Source organism: Drosophila hydei, unplaced genomic scaffold (genome assembly GCF_003285905.1).
Source record: "Drosophila hydei strain 15085-1641.00,03,60 unplaced genomic scaffold, DhydRS2 tig00008150-arrow-arrow-pilon, whole genome shotgun sequence".
Lineage (NCBI taxonomy): Eukaryota > Metazoa > Arthropoda > Insecta > Diptera > Drosophilidae > Drosophila > Drosophila hydei.
The window spans coordinates 277,992-297,788 of record NW_022045854.1 but is presented as its reverse complement, the minus strand read 5'-3'; the positions used below and the strand labels follow the sequence as shown (position 1 = coordinate 297,788).

General features: G+C 33.6%; 1 protein-coding gene and 1 long non-coding RNA gene across 17 annotated transcripts in view; both read left to right on the top strand.

Moving 5' to 3' along the window:
• LOC111592349 (voltage-dependent calcium channel type A subunit alpha-1) overlaps window positions 1–19,797 on the top strand; it is a 60,378-nt gene that overhangs the window by 793 nt on the left and 39,788 nt on the right. For 8 of the 16 annotated variants that reach the window (XM_030225926.1, XM_030225916.1, XM_030225930.1 and 5 more), the window contains exons 4-15: window positions 5,174–5,492; window positions 6,203–6,342; window positions 9,534–9,634; window positions 10,070–10,225; window positions 10,307–10,527; window positions 10,596–10,699; window positions 12,726–12,841; window positions 14,007–14,066; window positions 14,137–14,241; window positions 16,754–16,951; window positions 17,023–17,536; window positions 19,086–19,421. In XM_030225926.1, the coding sequence (XP_030081786.1) occupies window positions 5,174–5,492; window positions 6,203–6,342; window positions 9,534–9,634; window positions 10,070–10,225; window positions 10,307–10,527; window positions 10,596–10,699; window positions 12,726–12,841; window positions 14,007–14,066; window positions 14,137–14,241; window positions 16,754–16,951; window positions 17,023–17,536; window positions 19,086–19,421 (2,370 nt within the window). Of the gene's footprint in view, window positions 1–5,173; window positions 5,493–6,202; window positions 6,343–6,959; window positions 7,061–9,533; window positions 9,635–10,069; window positions 10,226–10,306; window positions 10,528–10,595; window positions 10,700–11,232; window positions 11,349–12,725; window positions 12,842–14,006; window positions 14,067–14,136; window positions 14,242–16,753; window positions 16,952–17,022; window positions 17,537–19,085; window positions 19,422–19,797 lie in introns of all 16 variants that reach the window. The other 8 variants (XM_030225927.1, XM_030225924.1, XM_030225922.1 and 5 more) reach the window with 3 other exon arrangements.
• Window positions 869–4,473, top strand: LOC111592351. The gene is made up of 3 exons (XR_002750935.2): window positions 869–1,271; window positions 4,262–4,346; window positions 4,453–4,473. It is a non-coding gene; the product is annotated as an uncharacterized LOC111592351 (long non-coding RNA).

Here is a 19,797-nt window from a genome sequence, read left to right as displayed (position 1 = left end):
TTTTTTACTTGAATCTCGTATATTTATTTGTTGAATATCGTATAATATCGTATATTTATCATTAGATTATGTTTCATTAAGCCCAATGTCTCAGTTGAAGTTGATCGACTTTTGGATTTCAATTCTAATCTAATTGAACAAAACTTGAACGTTCCAGGGATTTAAACTTTTCCAAAAATTATTACAAAATCGTATGAAAACTATTCGAATCTGTGCAAAAAGCAACCCAAAATAATAAATTCAAATGTTAAAATAAGAATCGAAAGCTTTCGGAACCAAGTTTTAGTCTAAGCGGTTAGTTAAAATCAATTTGATTTTTCGAAAAATATTTGAAATCTCAGTAAAAAATTTGAATTTTAGAAATAATATTTTGCTATTGGAGGAGCAGCCTTACGTCAAGTTAAGAATCGTATAGTTATGTTTGTACGTGGCAAATCGAATAAAACTATATCTTCTATAGTTTTGGAACTAGATCAAGCGGATTAAGTGTAAACCTCCCCTTTGTAGACTTCCATTACATAAAGTAATTGTTACACTCTTCACTATGCGCAGATTTCAAATTCACAAATTCTAATACATGACAAAGTTGTGTTGTTTCTTCATCTGAGTCAGATGGTCGACCCATTTATATGAGTTTGTACTGTACATTTGTTAAGTTTTGCTTTTGGTTTTTGGCAAATGGCCAAAACGCGCCACTTAACTGAATCTGTAGCTTGCAAGTTTTGCCAATAGATGGCGCCTTAGCATCAGCAGCCCTGGCCGAAAGTTAGTTGAGTAAATCGATAAGCGACTAGCGAGCATAATTGCTTGCCAGCTGTCAACATGCTTTGTTTTTTTGTGTTTCCTTTTTTGGTGAATCGTATGGCGTTTAGAGAGACCCTAAAACTGTGCGCCGAATTGCACGAATGGTGGATGAAAGCATCATGCGAAAGCTTAAAGCTCACGTCAATGCCATATGAGCAATAGAACAGGCACTATTGAGCATTGCTCTCGGGAAAGAACGCACAGCTATAGTAACGGCTCATATATGCATCTCTTTTGGTCGCACGCCGCAACGAAGACAGCGTCTTGGTTACATCAAGTGATGTGCAGTTTATTTGCGGCGGCAGTGCCTGCAAGTTCCGTGTGAAGCTTTTTTTTATGTTCGATCCAAAGCGCAGGACTGTTTGGTTAGCTGGCTGTGCGTGTAGTTGTAGTGTGTGTGTGTAATGTGTAAAGTGTAATACAAAGTCTTCATCGACTTGCGTTTGTTAAGTTTTTTCGTCCAACTGGTGAGACAAAGTCGGTAACTGGTCCGGAAAACATAGCGGTTTTTGTTTTTTATTTTTTGTAAACGAAAATCGAGCCTAGATAACGTCTACAGCCGCATTTAAAGTGCAAGATAAATTCATAAAACAAGCATTTTGGCCATTTATTTTAATTGGGGCTGAAAAACTCGACTTTTCGTGGTGGCATGTAGTCAAAAAAAAAAAAAAAAAAAAAAAAAAATCGGGTCGAGTGGTGAATATAAAGTTAGAAAAAGTTCAACCGAATAATTGCGAAATTGAAATTGAAATGGAAGCCATGAAATATACCTATGTATATATGAATATGTATATGTATATGTATATGTAATTGAAGTGAAATCGACGGAGAAGTGAATCCAAAGAAAATCATGCATTAATAATATTCGCTCGCCGCCCATTAAACAGTTCACAACCGCATCCATACACACACGCACACATACACTCACATATAAACCCAAACACAAGCACAAGCACAGCACCTGCTATTCCGAATAGCCGTAGCCGTAGCCGTTGCCGTTGCCGTTGCCGTTGCCGTTGCCGTCGCCTTTGCCTTTGCCGTACATCTTCAACAATGTTTGTCGCGCATCGTTCGTTGGTGTCGCTCAGTTGCTGTAATTGTTGAGTTGTCGCTAACATTTACAGTTAAATAGCCTCAATATACGCACTTGACGTGCATATATTCGTATATATATATCTATATATATGCCCACATATTTATGTATGCATATACATACATACATCCAGTTACAAATGCGGCTGTGAATGCGACAGTATGTGCGCGCATTTCCATGTGTGCGTGCGTGCCAGCCTGCCTGTGCGTCTGTGTGTGTGGGTAAATTGAGCTTGGGACTGGGTCAGCGGGTTGGTAGCACAACGGGTGGAATGTTGCGTGGGTGGTAACGGCGTCAGAGCCAGCGTCAGCGACAGTTTTTGACAACGCCAAGTGAATTTTTGTTTCTGTTTCGGTTTCTGGTTCGATTACAGCGGTTTTATGTTGTGACGCGTATGCGTCGCAAGGTGAATGAATTGTATTTAGCACCAGCAAAAGCAGAACACAAGCAGCAGCATCAAATTATTTACATTTATTACATGTATAAGTGCTTGTCTCTAAAATGGCTATAACCTATTTATATACATATGTAGTACATGTTCACTCATACATACAAATGTCAATATGCTAAGAAGAAGAAGAAGAAGCAAAAGAGTTAAGGCTAATTTTTGTTGTTTTTTGAATAGCCTCGAGAATGAAAATTGTATTTTCTGTGCTAATGGGATTTGTATAGCCATACAAATACACGCACATCCAAACATACACACATGCATACGTACATACATATGTTTACGTACATGCATACATACATAGATGTGCAGAAGCGCGTTAAATGAAAACAAAATTCAATAGCTTTTTCTGGCATGAGTAGGAATGTTATTATATATGCATTTACACTAGACAACAAGGCTGCGCTTGCCAAAATGTTAAATACTTTTTCCAGCGATTTTGCATCAAAGCGAAACGCGAAAGCGCAAATTGGCACCGTTACGTTTTTACATGCATATGTTTGTATGCGTGTGTGTATATATATATATATATACACTGCCCACATGCATATAAATATGTACTTGTGCATGCGTGCTATATATGTATGTATGTATGTATGTATGTATGTATTTATGCCTGTATGTATTTATGTACATGGTTGCAGGAGCAGTTGTTTGTGTTTATTTTGTTTTGTAGGCTTAAGTTGTTCTCTCTGTTCTGTTTTTGCCATTTCATGTTTTCTCGTTTGTCTTCCAGAGAAAAGGAAACACACAAAAAAGTAGATAACACGATGACGTCACTAAATGACATTTATTTGGTATTTCGTAGCCAGCATAGCACAACGAATTAGCTATTTTTAGTCGTACACTTAATATATGGATAATTCCAAGCCAATTATTTGCCTGACAATTTTCAGAAACTTGCGTTAGGAACTGTTAAGTTTTGCGCTCTATTCCAGTTACCAGAAATACTTCAAACATGAAGACTTCAAACAACAGAGAGAAAAGTAAAGTCTACTTTTCAGCGCTGGTATTTGATATAGAAAGTATCTCAATTTATCACTAATTTGCCACTTCGACAAATACCATGTACACATCAGTTAATAGTTTCTTCTTCTTCCTCTTTGTATATATTTAAATTTTTAATTTACATAGTACAAAGATTGCTTACACACGCATACCTTATTGGATGCAATAGTAAATTCTCTATATGGCGACAATTATTGGAAATTTGAAGGCATATTCGTTTTTATATTCATGTTCTCAGCATATATATGTATATATGGGTATATTAAAAAGTGTTAATTATAGAATTCATCGTTGTCCAAGGCGCCGCTGCTTATCCAAGCTCTTCCTTCATGCTCGCAGTAGCAGCGCAGTCACAGAATTTTTTTTCTGTTATTTACCATTCCACCCAACTCACCACAGCGTGTTGAACTTTTTCATGACCACACTTACGTATGTATGTACGTATGTCTGTGTCCGTTCGTGTGTCTGTTGGCGTGCTTGTGTATGGGTATGCAAGTGCCGAACGTTTCATCCCCTAACTTTTCATTCATATCGTGCTCCAGTAATAAAATGTTATACTGATGCCTCAAACTTTATTTACGTACATACAAAATTATACAGTGAACCACAAAACAAAAAGTGAAATGTTTTCTTATTATGAATTGATTTCATGTTATTTTTAACTGTGCTTGGACTCACACATACATGTATACATAATACAAAGCCACTCACATGCGTGTATTTTTGCAGTCTGTTCATGTGTCAAATGACATACATATATGCCTGCATATATACGAATGCATGCAAACGTGCATATACATATGTAGGTATGTATGTATGTATGTAGGCAAGCCTGCATATGTTTGGTGTGTGTATTTCGATAGGTCATGAACTGAATTGACCCGAACAAAAACAAAACCATCTTGCAGCGTGACATACTCATTAGTCCGAGTGAGCTGTTCTTCAATAACAAAAGGGATAAATAAATAGCTAAGCACAAATAATCAGAGCAATGTGATTAAAAAACCAAAACCGGTCTAATATCTGTGAACAAAAGTTAATGAAATCCAATTTCATTTGAAAAAATTCAATCCATTTTATGTGTCTCCCTGCAAATTAGCATTTCGTGCGATGATATAAAATATTACAAATAATAATAGTAAAAACAAGTTGAAAGCAAAAAGCAATAAGTAAATAAAAAAAGAAAAAGAAAAGTGAAGAAAGAGAAACAGGAAGAGAATATTGTGACCAAAAAGCTGACGAGTGAAATGCGCCTTGATATTATTACATATACGTACATACATACATAAGTACACACATACATACACACGTGTATATATATATATATACATACATATATATATATATATATACATTTATATATATATATATATATAAATATATATGTATATGTATATGTATATGTATATGTATATATATATATAACGGACAACCAAACCGGCCATTGCGAAATTATTGTGCAGCCTTTGGCTACCCAACTAAATGTCCGGTTGCCACATTTGTGCCATGCGGACGGCGTGTCACATCCGACAAATGCGTATTGTTGTTCATCTTGTGTAATATAATTATGGCCGAGCGGTCGTTACAAAAGTATCAAAAATTGGATATAGTGACGGTATGTATCATCAGCCGACAATATATATTATAGTATTTAAGGCAATGTTCTCTAGTGTCCCTAGAGATCTGTGAAAGATCGAATGCAACTTCATTCCTTAATTGTTTTTATCTTATATATATATATATATGACATAAATATATATATATATATTTATATACATATATATATATATTGAATGACTTATAAATGTGTTAAATTGTAGGTTGGAAGCAGCTCAGGAAGCAGTGCTAGCAGGGCATCAACAGGACTCCTTAGGCGGGGGGCACTTGGGTCGAAAGGGAGCCCATCGCTTAGCTGATAGAATGGGTGGCCCGAAAAAAGAGGAAAACCCACCAGGTGGTGGTCCGACGTCATTGTTTATCCTAACCGAGGATAACCCAATTAGAAAGTACACACGATTCATCATTGAATGGCCGCCCTTTGAGTACGCTGTGTTATTGACAATCATAGCCAACTGTGTTGTGTTGGCATTAGAAGAGCATTTGCCAGAGGGCGACAAGACAGTATTGGCTCAAAAATTGGTAAGAAATGTCTCTGTAATTTCGTTACGTAAATAATATAATACAAAACAAAAACACTAAATAATAATAATAACAATAATATTAATCAAAATTATAATAGCCGTAGTCATCATCGTAATAATATGTATTTTATTTATACATATCATTAATTCTCTGAATTCCTATGTTAACTATATATATTACTTCATTTGTGTATTCCTCTGCTAAAATTCAAAATAATAATAAATATTATTATTGATTAAACGTTACTCGACCTACATTTATGATACTTTTAAAGTATTCCTTATAAAGCTTAAAAAATTTTAGATATTAAAAAACTATTTTACGTTATTTTAATAATATTAAAATTAAGATCCATTAATACTTATAAAGGAAGAAAAATACATTTTGCTCAAAATTTCTTAAAAAATATTTTATTATGATTTATTTATTATAATTAGTTTATTCACTCATAATCAATATACAACAATTAAATTAAAACGAAAAAAAAATATAACAAACCGAAATATATAAATACCAATTAAAAAATACGAAATATAACTAATAAAGTAGCAGATAATATGATGTATATGATATATATTATATATATGATATACATATATTATATTTTATAATATATATTATATAAAATAACATTCGATTCTGAAATTCAAATAAATTCTCCTATAATTCCGAATATATACATATATTGTTTTTTAATCTTTGTTTAGGAAAAAACGGAGGCCTATTTTTTATGCATTTTCTGTGTAGAAGCATCGCTCAAGATCCTTGCCTTAGGGCTTGTTCTGCATAAACACTCCTATCTCAGGAATATTTGGAACATCATGGATTTTTTCGTTGTAGTGACGGGGTAAATATGTATTTTAATTGCTAAGCAGCAACAGCAAAACAGAACCATATATCTCTTAAATAATTACTGGTTCTGGCCATTATCAATTGTGGCCAAATCAAATGCAATTATTATTTCTTATTGTTAATTATTGTTTCAAATGTATTTATTCAGTTGCTCTTTAATAATTATTAAAATCAAATCAAAAAAACATTTCAAAACGCGCAACGTGGATAAAGTCGATATATTTATGGATATTAAATAGCTTGAAATGCCAGGATCTACAGAATCCATTATAAAACTGGGCGGTTTTAAGTGGTTTTTATTTTTAATTTTGAAAGGATCTTAAATCTTATTCGAAAGTAAATCAAAAATGTATAGTTTATTATAAATAATTTGAATATTTTTAAGAGTAATTTAAGAAAAAGCAAGCATTAAGAACTTTCGGAGAGCATTCTGCCACGCAAATGAATATGTCGGGCATATTAAGAGCTATCTCTATAAGTTAAGAAAAGTAGCATCTTTGCTGTAGTTTGACCCATTTGAAATGTGCAGCTTGATGGCTAGTTAATTAATTTGTTGTTCACACATATATATGTATATACCGACTTTTATATGGCAACTCCAATGCCGAACAGCGCCATGACGATATTTGCCGAGGCCAATATTGATGTTGACCTACGCATGTTGCGTTCGTTTCGTGTTTTACGGCCGCTGAAACTTGTATCCCGAATACCAAGTAAGAGACACTTTAGCTGCCGAATATATAGATTTAATATAACAATCAAATAACGATTCCTTAGGCCAGTTAAGTTTTATATCTGTCATTTAATGCAGTTAGTTCTCATGTACATTCAATTAGAGCTATAGATAATTTAGGAGCTAGTCAAAAAACAAATGACCAAATATTTTATTTTAAATGTTATCTATTCATATATATATATAACACATATTGGTTCCCTGGAGCACTTAGAGTTATTAGAAGCTCCAGGGCTCTACTTTATTATGGGTAATGGAAAATGTGTGTTTCATTGGTTTATAGCTTAGATAGCAAATTGGATAGAATTGTTGACTGCTTAGTTAAGTTACCCGAGTTTCTAAGCGATTGCCCAGTGGTGCCGATGCTGAGCGGAGTTTCGCCGCATACACTGTACTACATAATTCAAATTCTCATTTTCCTAAATTTGTTCAATCAAGTGATCAAAAGTGTACTTGGTTGACGAACACCAAATAGAGAATATAATTAAAACGGTTTCAATGTAATTCTACACTATACTACATATTTCAAATTTTCGGCTTCCTACATTCGAAGAGCGCTAAATATAGTACTTTCAATGACTTCAATATACGTATACACTGTACTGCATAATTCGAATTCAAATTCTCATTTTTGTACATATCTTTAATCTATTGATCAAAATTCTGCTGGGTCGACGAAGTATTTCTGAAGTATTTCTTCTTCATTTCATTCACTGACTGGACTCGGAAACATTGCCTTTTTCATAATAAGCAACAATTAAGAATTGTATATATATATAGATATATATATTATATAGTTTTAGTTCAATGTTAGAGTCTTAATTATTCATTTTCATATGAAGTTCTTAATATTCTTTTTTTAATTAACAGAGCCGTTAGGGCTTAGAGTGAAGATCTCTAATACACAGGCTAGCCAGATTTCGTAACCAAGATTGTTGTTGTTCTGCTCAATCTTTTATGAAATACAGTGAGATCAAAAATTAAGTTAAACTCAAGTAAAACTTTTTTGGTGTTTGAAAGATTAAATATTAGTTTTCCAACAATCTTGATTGTTGCCAGTTGCCTCGCATTTGGTAACTCTTTCCAGATTAGGAGCAAAGATTTTTTGAAAGATATTTTCAAGCACACAAATCAATGTTTAAGATAATATTTAAATACATTTTATCATGTCTTTTATCTAGACGATACACAACCGCAAAATTTATATCAAAAATATAGAATTACTCAAGTCCGCTTAGAATTCGGGCACGTTAAGAAACCATTGAAAAAGGCATAGTCTCATTATTGGCTTCTAAATTTAGACTCAATTTTGTTGGCCTGTGTACTATCGTAATATCTTTTTTTGTTAATATACTCTTAATACATATATCAAACTATTTCTACTTAATTAACGGAATGATAAACGAACAATGTACGTCTTACAGTCCGTATATATAGTATTACGTGTTTCAGGTTAATAAAAATAACTATTGGTAAATTTGTAATATTATAAAATAGATATCTGTAAACTCTGTGTATAAGTTTTCTATTTATCGATGGAGGAGATACGAATGTACTGAAACAAAGCTTAAAGAGATCTATCAAGTAGCATTCGATTACTTAATACAAATTAGCTGATAAGAAAATTGTGCTAATTAAAGAGGTAATCTTAGTAAGTGGGTACATACAAAGTGGGCACTAGATTAAATTTAGAAAGACATTAAATATTTATTATTTTAGATATAGGATTCGCATACATAGATGTGACTAATATATTATTTATACGTTAAAATTTAGCGAATATTAAGAACTAAAAACATTAAAAAATGCTTATTTTATTAATTATATTTATATAAAGTTACAAATAAATTATATATTACTTTTACATAGAAATATTTCTTTATATATGTTGATTCAGTTCAGTTGATTCCTTCTTCAAATCGCCGCTAGAGTTTCCTATATGAAAAAGTTAAGATATTTTCATATACGAAATATTGTTTATTTCCTTTTCTAGTAGAACCAATTGGAGCTACTATTTTTTATTTATTGATCATTTTAATATATAAATCTTGTATAAACAAATTAATTTGTAGAAAAGAAAATTTAAAAATATTTCTATAATAAAATACATTTTAGCATTTGTTAAAATACATGAATGTATTTATGTATATATACGATATATATATATCTATATGTATGTATATATTGATGTATATGAGCGAGTCAAAGCATTATACTTGATTTTACTATTATATATATGTTATATAAATTTTATTTTAATTTATGCTATGTTTAACGTTGTTTATGTTAATTAGTTATCGTAGCACAATTTAATGTCAATTTGATAACAATGTCCCTTCTCCTGTCCCCTTCCCAACTGCCACTCCCACTCCCACTTCCGATCCCTCTTTAATTGATTCATTGGAATATTGCTAATGAAATGCTCGCTTTGATCGCTTAACGTCTGCTAACAGATTCATGACACAGTACCCACAAATGGGGCCCGAGGTAGATCTAAGAACACTTAGAGCCATTCGTGTGCTACGGCCCTTAAAATTAGTGTCTGGAATTCCTAGTGAGTAGTCATACATTTTGTTCTTTTTACTTTCATAATTGTTAACAAAAACATAAATATATATATATATAACTTACGATACGGCTTAGCGTATGGTATTAGATATAAAAAAAAATAATAAAAAAATAAAAGCAAATAGTAATAAAAATTCTTTTTTTTTTGCATGCGCAAATAATGTTAACTTTTTGCATAGAAAAATGTATTATGTATACATGAAATATACATGTTTTTATTGTAGTTATTAGAGCTCTCATACATACATATATGTGAATATATATGCATGTATGTGCTACAGCAGTAATCTCTTGAGAAAATGTATTTTGATTCGTTTTGTTTTAATCAAATTGACTAATTCAATTCGTGTTCTTCCCAACTCTGCGTCTGCGACATCCGTGATCATGCGCCTTTGGAACGACGATCACTAATAATCCATAGGTTTACAAGTAGTTTTAAAATCTATAATCAAGGCGATGGCACCTTTACTGCAAATCGGACTCTTGGTGTTGTTTGCAATCGTAATATTTGCAATCATTGGACTCGAGTTTTATTCGGGCGCACTGCATAAGACTTGTTATAGCTTAGAAGATCCAAGTATAATCATCACTTTTGCCCCATTTATTTCCATCGAATTGCGAAAATAACATATTTCGTTTTCGTTCCCCACTCGATCAGACAAACTAGTGAAGGAAGGTGAATCGGAGACACCCTGCAACACTGATAACACCACAGAGAAAGCGGGAGGTTCCTATGTGTGTAATATTACGACAAGTATGTGTCTGGAGAAATGGGATGGACCAAATTCAGGCATAACAAGCTTTGATAATATTGGCTTCGCCATGCTGACGGTATTCCAATGTATTACCATGGAGGGCTGGACGTCAATACTATATTGGGTAAGATCACAATTGCATATAGAAGATTTCGATATATATTCTTATCGTTTTTTTTTTATTTTTTACAGACCAACGACGCATTAGGTTCATCATTTAATTGGATATATTTCGTGCCTCTTATAGTTATAGGCTCATTTTTTATGCTCAACTTAGTTCTTGGTGTCTTGAGTGGGTAAGTTGGTCCTGAAACCTAACCCTCGATACACAACACACAGTCTTCTGCCACAGTTTTCGTTTGAGTTTTTGATTTGATATCTGATTTCAAAATATATGTATGTATAAAGATAATTTAAAGAATTCCTGTGTGAAGTGAAACTTTGTGCTTCTGCAGTTAGAAGCGAATTACTCCAATTCGAACAGAATCCATTTTCAAAATGCTCTCGTCTCAATGTCAAAGTTGTGTATAATGTACAAAATACTTCATAGTTGTACAAATGTAGTCGATAACCGCACACTGTACATAGATATAAGAGCTGCCGGATGAGCTCGTTCGAGCATATTCAAAAAATATTGTGGCAAAATATTTGATGTAACTAAGAATGTTTCAACACACATTGAACTGCATACGTCTAATGATAATAACTTACTTGATTTCACATTTGATTTATTGATATATATACATATATAATTTGTATTTCTTCTTTATTGTTTCGAATTTTTGTTTTCGTTTTTAATGAAATGCTTTTGTTTGTTTGGAAAATTCAGAGAGTTTTCAAACGAGAGAAACCGCGTCGAGCGTCGCATGGAGTTTCAGAAATGCCGTTTTCGTGCTATGTTTCAAACAGCAATGGTCTCATATCTTGATTGGATAACGCAAGCAGGTTTTTAAATTGCAATTTAGCCAAATGCCATAACTATTCGTACAATCACAAATTGGCCAAATCTGTCATATCCTTAGACTATTCGAATCTCAACAAGAGATTTGCCCAACCTGTACCTCCTTCAACTTAGAAACGTTACTAACCAACCCCTCAACGTATATATCTCTACATATATATATTTACATATATACATATATATACGAACAACAAAAATAACTTAAATAAAAACTAGGCAAATACAAATACAATAACAATAACAATAACAATAACAATGTGTTAACAAATTAATACGATAGTTACCTATGATATTCTTAAAACAAAATAAAACCGCAAGCAAACTAATTCCTTCGGCAACAACATCATCTTTTGCTCTTGTCAACTAGTTACAACAACATATACTATATACTTTATATATATATAAATCTGCTGCTAATTGAGATAATGCAATAAAACTGTTATACGAAATGCTGTTTGGTCCTACCACCCAAAAGTCCCCATATACAAACTTATATAGAACAGAACCCAGTTCGTATTACATGCTACATATGTTAATTACTTAATTCTATGCAAACCTAGCTAATACAAACATACGTTAATCCCCATTTAACTAACTAACTACCTAACTAACTACCTATATAACTATATATCTAGTTTAATCCCAACTTCAATATATACATATATTTACTCTACAATCATACAAGGTACTTCCACACCAGTTTGTTATGCCATTTGCAATTATTGTTATCGTCTACTAGCATTAAATAATATAAACGATCCCGTATTTAACAATATCGACGATATGCTGCTGTGCTATGGTTAGAGAAACAAGTTCAGACTGTTCAAGTTTTCACACACACACATAGACTATATATAGATAGATATATCTACTCGACGCGTACCTCATGCTGTACTCTGGCTAGCTCGAAAAGGATCTGCGTCATATTGTTGTTTTTTTGTTCTTTTCGATGACACTAACATTAAAGCATATATGTATGCAGGCTACCGCAAGATGTATGTCTGCTATGGACCCACTCCACAATGGCATTCACATACTCAACTGTTGTCTTGGGTATTATTTTGAAACTGCTAAAGAGTTTTGCACAGTATGCTACCAAACTTACTTCTTCTATCTTCATTTCCACTTTGACTCTTCTTCTGTTTGTTTTCATCATGTTTACATCACATTCAATACATATAATATATATATATATGTATTTGTTTTTATTTGAATAATACTTACACTACTTATATACAAACAAATATCTCGAAAGGTAACAAAATGTGAAAATTGTTTTTTTGTAATGCAATATATCATATTTGTTCATTGGATCGTTCCTGTTTTCGGTTTATCATATTCTATTTAATTATTTTTTGTAGTGAATTCGCAAAAGAACGAGAAAAAGTAGAAAATAGACAAGAATTTCTTAAACTTAGAAGGCAGCAGCAACTAGAAAGAGAATTAAACGGCTATGTTGAATGGATTTGTAAAGCTGGTATAGTATTTACCCCTTTCTTTTGTAATCTATATAAAATATATATCTCTCTCTCTATCTCTCTATATATATAATTCAATTCCTTCTGCCTAACATACACCAATGCATACACATACACTCATACCTTTAAATATACAAACTATTAAATGTTATAAATAAAAGCAAGTCGAAAAGAAACCACGTAAGGCGGCTTTAGGCGGAAGTGCCCGACTAGCAAATACCCTGAACACTACAGGGACACATTATACAGCGGATTTTCTAATTATGCTCAGTTTATTTGACTATTGAATAACATATGCTCTTAACATTACATCTAAATCTGCTCTAACTGAAAAAGATTGTTTTGTAATGCTTGGGGCAATGGATGGACTTATCTAAATTATAAATTAATCTTCATAGGCTTGAAATCTCGATTGTTATCAATTATTCTCAAAAAGAAAGAGACGCAAAAGAAAAACTCTCTGTAAATACTCTTTGTAAATAAAAGAAATCTGAGACCGTACGAGCAGCCGCAAGCTGAAAAGATGTTGCTCCTTTCGCTCTTATAAATATTTAAATTGAATTTTAACATTTGGTACCTTTGATTCTCTCTTAGTCAAGACAAATACTGTGTTGCCAAGCTGATATTATCTAGAGCTGGAAGTCGATAAGTATCGATATGTATATAAACAATTTTTATTTGTCAGTTGAATTATTCGATTCTGGAAAAAATAAATTTGTTACAAGGGCTTAGCCACCTAAGAGTTGCTTCTGAGCACATTGAGCAGTGCCTTCCGTCCGGGTGTCTGAAAGTCGGGAGTGATGGACACAAAAGCTTTTCGACTTGCTTTCATAGTTAATACAAAAATGCACTTAAGACACTTTTGCTAGTTCCCTTATATAAAATACCAATCTAAAGAGCTCAAACAACAAACTGATTTACAGACACCACCACACTTAGTTATACTTCACACTTGCTTCCAACACAAGTACACCTATATACACAAGTAACTAAATAAAATGTAAGCTTCATGCTATACATGTACTCGAGAATCACCAGTTCATAGTAACATAAATACGTTAATCCTGCTTGTTAAAAAAAGATGAAAAACTCAGTCGCAAATCGTTTTTTTTGAGCATGCCATGAACATTTGACAATCCGTTTATCGTTCAAATATACTTACAGAGGAGGTTATATTAGCCGAAGAACGAACAACCGAGGAGGAGAAAATGCATATTATGGAAGGTTTGTTGACATCTCAGCTATGTAATTCTATGTAATGTGATTATCTATATATTGCCTTGTCTCGTTGTAGCTCGCAGGCGAAATGCAGCTAAGCGAAAAAAGCTGAAAAGCTTAGGAAAGTCTAAATCAACTGATACTGAAGAAGAAGAGGCTGAGGAGGACTATGGCGATGACGGTAAGAATAGCACAGATCGTAAGACCTACTCAAAACATAACAGAAACTTATATATTTTTATGTTTTTCGAGTGAAAAGAATTTTTGAAACAATCTACTTAGGTCTACTATGCTCTTTTGCCCACTGATAACGTGGCTAACAATTGCTAGCAATAGCTGATCTTTTCACAAATATATTTCAGTCACTGCACAATTTCTAATTAAAATGGTTATTAAAATTCAATTAAGAATTCAGGCGAATCCGAAAGCATAATACCCGGTTAAAGAAACCTTAAACTTTACAGATTAGAGGATTCATCTGCAAAATCTTACAAAGCTTTTCCTATGTTCCACTCCCTTCGGAATATATATATGGAGTACATATATAATGTTTATGGATCAGGTTTTCTTCTACGTTGTGCTACGTTCTCAGCAATGAGAAGTAGGTATAACTTTTAATAGGATATAAATATGAAATTTCTGATTGTGTTTATTCTCAATGCAAAAATATATCAGAATTTATGCATTGCAATGCGTATAGAAAGTTTTTCTTTTTTAGCTGCATCATAAATATTATGAAACAGCTCATTTCTCTCTTGGGTCAAATACAAATAGATTTGGTAACACAAACTAGACAAATGTTTATGTACAATTTTTCTTTTGTGAGCGTTATGTTATTCTGGTCCGATTTGATCTGTTAAGATATATATATATATATATAAATGATTTAGTTATAATTAATATTAAAAAATATTTTTATCAAAATCTTATTGGGGATGCTTATGTGGGATGTAGATACAACAGAATATTTTGTGGCTTAATACTTAACCAGGCTTAAGTTCTGTGGACTCTTTTTTCATGTACAAATATTGTTATACTGAAAACGTAGATCATAATTTCTGTGAGTGATTCTGAGATTCAGAAGATTTCGTGTTTGATGTGGGCTTCGCTTTAAGTTGAGTTCGAGCTGCGTGAATTTATCTAAAAAGCTTAATTAAGTTATTGTGTTTGAAACATATGTTTTAAATCGAATTAATTTACATTTTTCATTTTTTCTTAATTTGAATTTATGAATTTGAACAAAACGAAATTCTATATTGAAATCTATATTGAAAATGTGTAAGTAAACCACCACAATTCGATCAATAACTTGATTCCTATACAACTCAACATCATTCTCACAACATGCATACGGTAGCCATATAAATGTATTGAGCATTTTCAATGTATCAGTAACTGTATGTACATACACACATTGTACTAACTCTATGCCCATGTCGGGGATGTTGTGCATATCTCTCATATCGATATCATCTATGCTAGGCTCATAGTCTCTAATGGTTGTGCGTACGTATATGTATTTATCGTCCTATAAGCGACAATGCAATTCAGTTGCACTTCTCATTTATAGCTAAACTACCCAAGGCACCTTAACAACGCTGAGGCCCCAAACCCATGTATAAGATATATTATCATCTAGCAACTATTAGTCGGGAATGTACTGTTGAAGCCCGCCAGATGTTCTGCGATGCAAATACATTGAAAACTGTTCTAATTTAGCTATTTCCAGCATCAAGGTCAAAAGCATTTCAGAGGGATATGCCTACAAAAAACACCAAAATATCTTATTTTCCTATTTCTTAATGAATTTATGGTATATATTAATATATTGACTCGAGTACTTCTCAGAGTCACATCTTTCTTTTTTTTTTCATTTTGGTTTTCTTTATTCGTATGAGTGATAACTTGGGACAGTCAACTTTTCACATATAAGCAACATAATAGTAACCTTAAATGATCTTAACTATATATGCACTAAAATATCCTTTGCTCTTGGTGATTTAAAGCAAAATGGAAATATGAAAAGTAATTAAATTATAGCCTAAACACAAAATAATGTTCTGATGGGACAAACTAGAGATATTTGCTGAAATATAGAATAGTAATGCATAGTTCTATAGAAAAGGAATGTCGTAAAGGAAGATAAATTAACTATATCATTTGGATATTTACTGAAAGTATTTTAATGAATGAATCTCATGTTTACAATGCCAGACTAGAAGGCAACCGACATTCAGGCTGGAGTTGGCTTGATACATGCTTTCATAGATAGATATATATATACTTTAATACAGACGCATAATACTCGCTCAATAAGTCTACAGCTGTCACAGAAATTGACATTTAAAGGCTTGTCTCAAGCAGCGGTTAATCGAGTCTCTGTAAATTCAGAACTATAAAAATAGTATTGGAAATCGAACATTTCATGTATGTGTGTAATCATACTCGTAGATTACTGTGCTTGTAGTTACATCTTGTTCAGCGTATAGATATCGAGTTTGTATATACTAACTAGTACCAACAACAACAGCAACAACAACTACCACGATTATATCACAACGTACTCATATGCAGGATACACAATATATCTATGTGTGGCAATAATCGAAACACTTAGGCATAAGACTGTATACATATAGATAAGTTCATTCATCATGCAGCCTTACTGATCATACGCCAATGTCCTTTGACAGGTTACCTGAAAACCCGTTCAAAACCCCAAGGCAGCTGTACAGGATTTTGGCGAGCCGAGAAAAGATTTCGTTTCTGGATACGACATACAGTCAAGACGCAATGGTTCTATTGGTTCGTAATAGTGCTCGTCTTTCTCAACACTGTTTGCGTCGCTGTCGAACACTATGGCCAGCCAACATTTCTCACGGAATTTCTGTGTAAGTAATTGCTAAGGGTCTCGAGCTGTTGCTGGGGATTTACGATGATGTAATGCGAACTTTCATTGCAGACTATGCGGAATTTATCTTCCTGGGCCTGTTCATGTCCGAAATGTTTATCAAGATGTATGCACTGGGGCCACGCATTTACTTCGAGTCGTCGTTCAATCGTTTTGATTGTGTCGTCATTAGTGGTTCGATATTCGAGGTGATCTGGTCTGAAGTTAAGGGCGGCTCGTTCGGTCTGTCTGTGTTGCGTGCCCTCCGGCTGTTGCGCATCTTCAAAGTGACCAAATATTGGTCATCCTTACGTAATCTAGTTATATCATTGCTGAATTCGATGAGATCCATCATCTCATTGTTGTTCCTGCTCTTCTTGTTCATACTGATATTTGCATTGCTTGGCATGCAACTGTTTGGTGGGCAATTCAATTTGCCAGGAGGCACGCCCGAAACAAATTTTAACACATTTCCCATAGCACTCCTAACAGTGTTCCAAATCCTAACCGGCGAAGATTGGAATGAAGTTATGTATCAGGGTATTATATCGCAAGGTGGTGCAAAGAAAGGAATGATTTACTCTATGTAAGTTAACACGAATATTTATAAATCTTTTCGTTCTGTCGATATCTGATAAATTCATTGACATTACATATATTATTATAGTATTGCTAAGAACCATCGTAATGTAGAATCAAATAAAGTTCTTACAGTCGGTATGACCGACTATGCTATATTCGGCTCACAGTATTTTGTTTATCTTCTGTATTTATCTTATGTATCATTGAATCAATTACGAAAACTTGTTATAATTAATTCATACCTTTTACTTTGTAAGGCTTGAGCTCTTGCGTTTCTAATCAAAAAGCTACCAAGGTTCAACACACAAATCGTGAACAGCTTGTCTGTATAGCTGATTCAAGGACCTTCCGGTTCGACTGCTGCTTCGTCGTCTTCTTACTGAGCTGTAACCATTTGAGAATTGTATGGCTGCAGCCTGTGCAAAGACTGAGTGAGGCCAGCGTCCACTTTTTGTGTGTTTACCGAATGGCCAATGGCGTATAGCTGTGAAGTAAAGTGAGAGAGCTGCCATGAAATCCATTTTCATTTATAAATTCAATTCTGTTTTGTTTATGTATGTACAATTCTTATCACCAAAATCTAGATTTAATTTTGCTGTTTTACTATGTGAACCGAGTATACATCTTCTGGCTTTATCAATAGTTTAAGGAAGTCTGCTAGAAAGCGGGGCAATATTTTTTTAATTAAGTTTTTAGCTTGATTTGAAAATTGGAAAATTTTTATTTTATTACAAGTATATTTTTGTTGTTGTTTTTTTAATGTATATATGAGATTGGAAGGGGCGGGGTAATGTAGTTGGTATTCATTGAACGTCGAACCATTAATGTGTGCAATCTACCATAAAGATCCGGAACGTTGGAGTTTTGGTTTCACAATATATATATGCACATATATATAGATGTGAAAAGATTGGACTTTAGAGCTTGAAGAATTTAGTTTAGTTCGATTCTGAAATTCTGAAATTCTGCAAGCCAAGTCCATCCGGGTTTTCCCTAGTTGATGCAGTCTCTCTGCGTACTCGCTCGCAATCGACGTATAACGTAAGTGTATTTATTTAGATGTGCTAACTTCATTGATATCGCCCTTGCTTAACTCTATCTATCATTCATTTCTTTCAGCCATGCTATCTTTTGGATTAATTGTTGGCCTAACGGCACAATTGCTTAAGTATTATAACCGTTGAACACTAACTGCAATATATCCGCTACATTTTGCTCACATATATTAGACATGATTAACAATTAACTTCGGTATTCTGTTGAGATCAGTTACTGCTCCTGGTATTATCGACTGTACTCGCACTTGTGTGGGGATATATTCCACTTACTTGTAGCTGTGATCCGTTGAAACCCATTTGAAACTCATTTGATACGAATAGCATTCACACAATTATGGATTGCTCACAAAATTATTGACCACCAACACTTACCCGGATGCAAGATACAGAATAGAGTTTGGGCTTTACATCGAGCATTATCCAACATACTTTTAGCTGTGTTCGCATCGATTTGCAGTAGATCGCACTAATCCATTCGTGTTTCTTTTCCAACAGATACTTTATCGTTTTGGTACTCTTCGGTAATTATACGCTTTTAAATGTGTTCTTGGCTATCGCCGTCGATAATTTGGCGAATGCTCAAGAACTGACAGCAGCCGAAGAGGAACAAGTCGAAGAAGATAAAGAGAAACAGCTCCAAGAACTAGAAAAAGAAATGGAAGCCCTCCAAGGCGACGGTGTCCATCTGGAGAACGGCGATGGGGCCGTAGTCACCAGCAAAGGCAAAGGCAAAAAGAAGGAGGAAGAGAAAAAGGAGGAGGAAGAAGTCACCGAAGGGCCAAAGCCAATGTTGCCGTATTCCTCAATGTTCATATTATCACCAACAAATCCGTAAATATTATTCCCATATATACATCCAATCTGATATGCTATCTAATTACAGGGTGCCAGGGTGGCGGGGTGCTGTCCGGCGTTGCCCGGTCAATTTAACGTTGATTAAGTTAAAGAATATTTGAAGTAGAAGAGTTAAGCTATATATTTCCAAATGATATAATCCCATTATATCAAAAGCGACCTACTGTAGAATGTAATATCTTAAATATATGCTCAGACTACGCTTCAGTCAGCTTGAGTCAGTCCGTGAGTCGAGAACTCATAACCCTACCGAAGTCTGGCTTGACAGCAAAAATATATGAATTCAATTTAACATGCAGTGTAATCCATCAAAAATATATTCAGAGTTGTAGATAAATTGTCAACTGCAGCT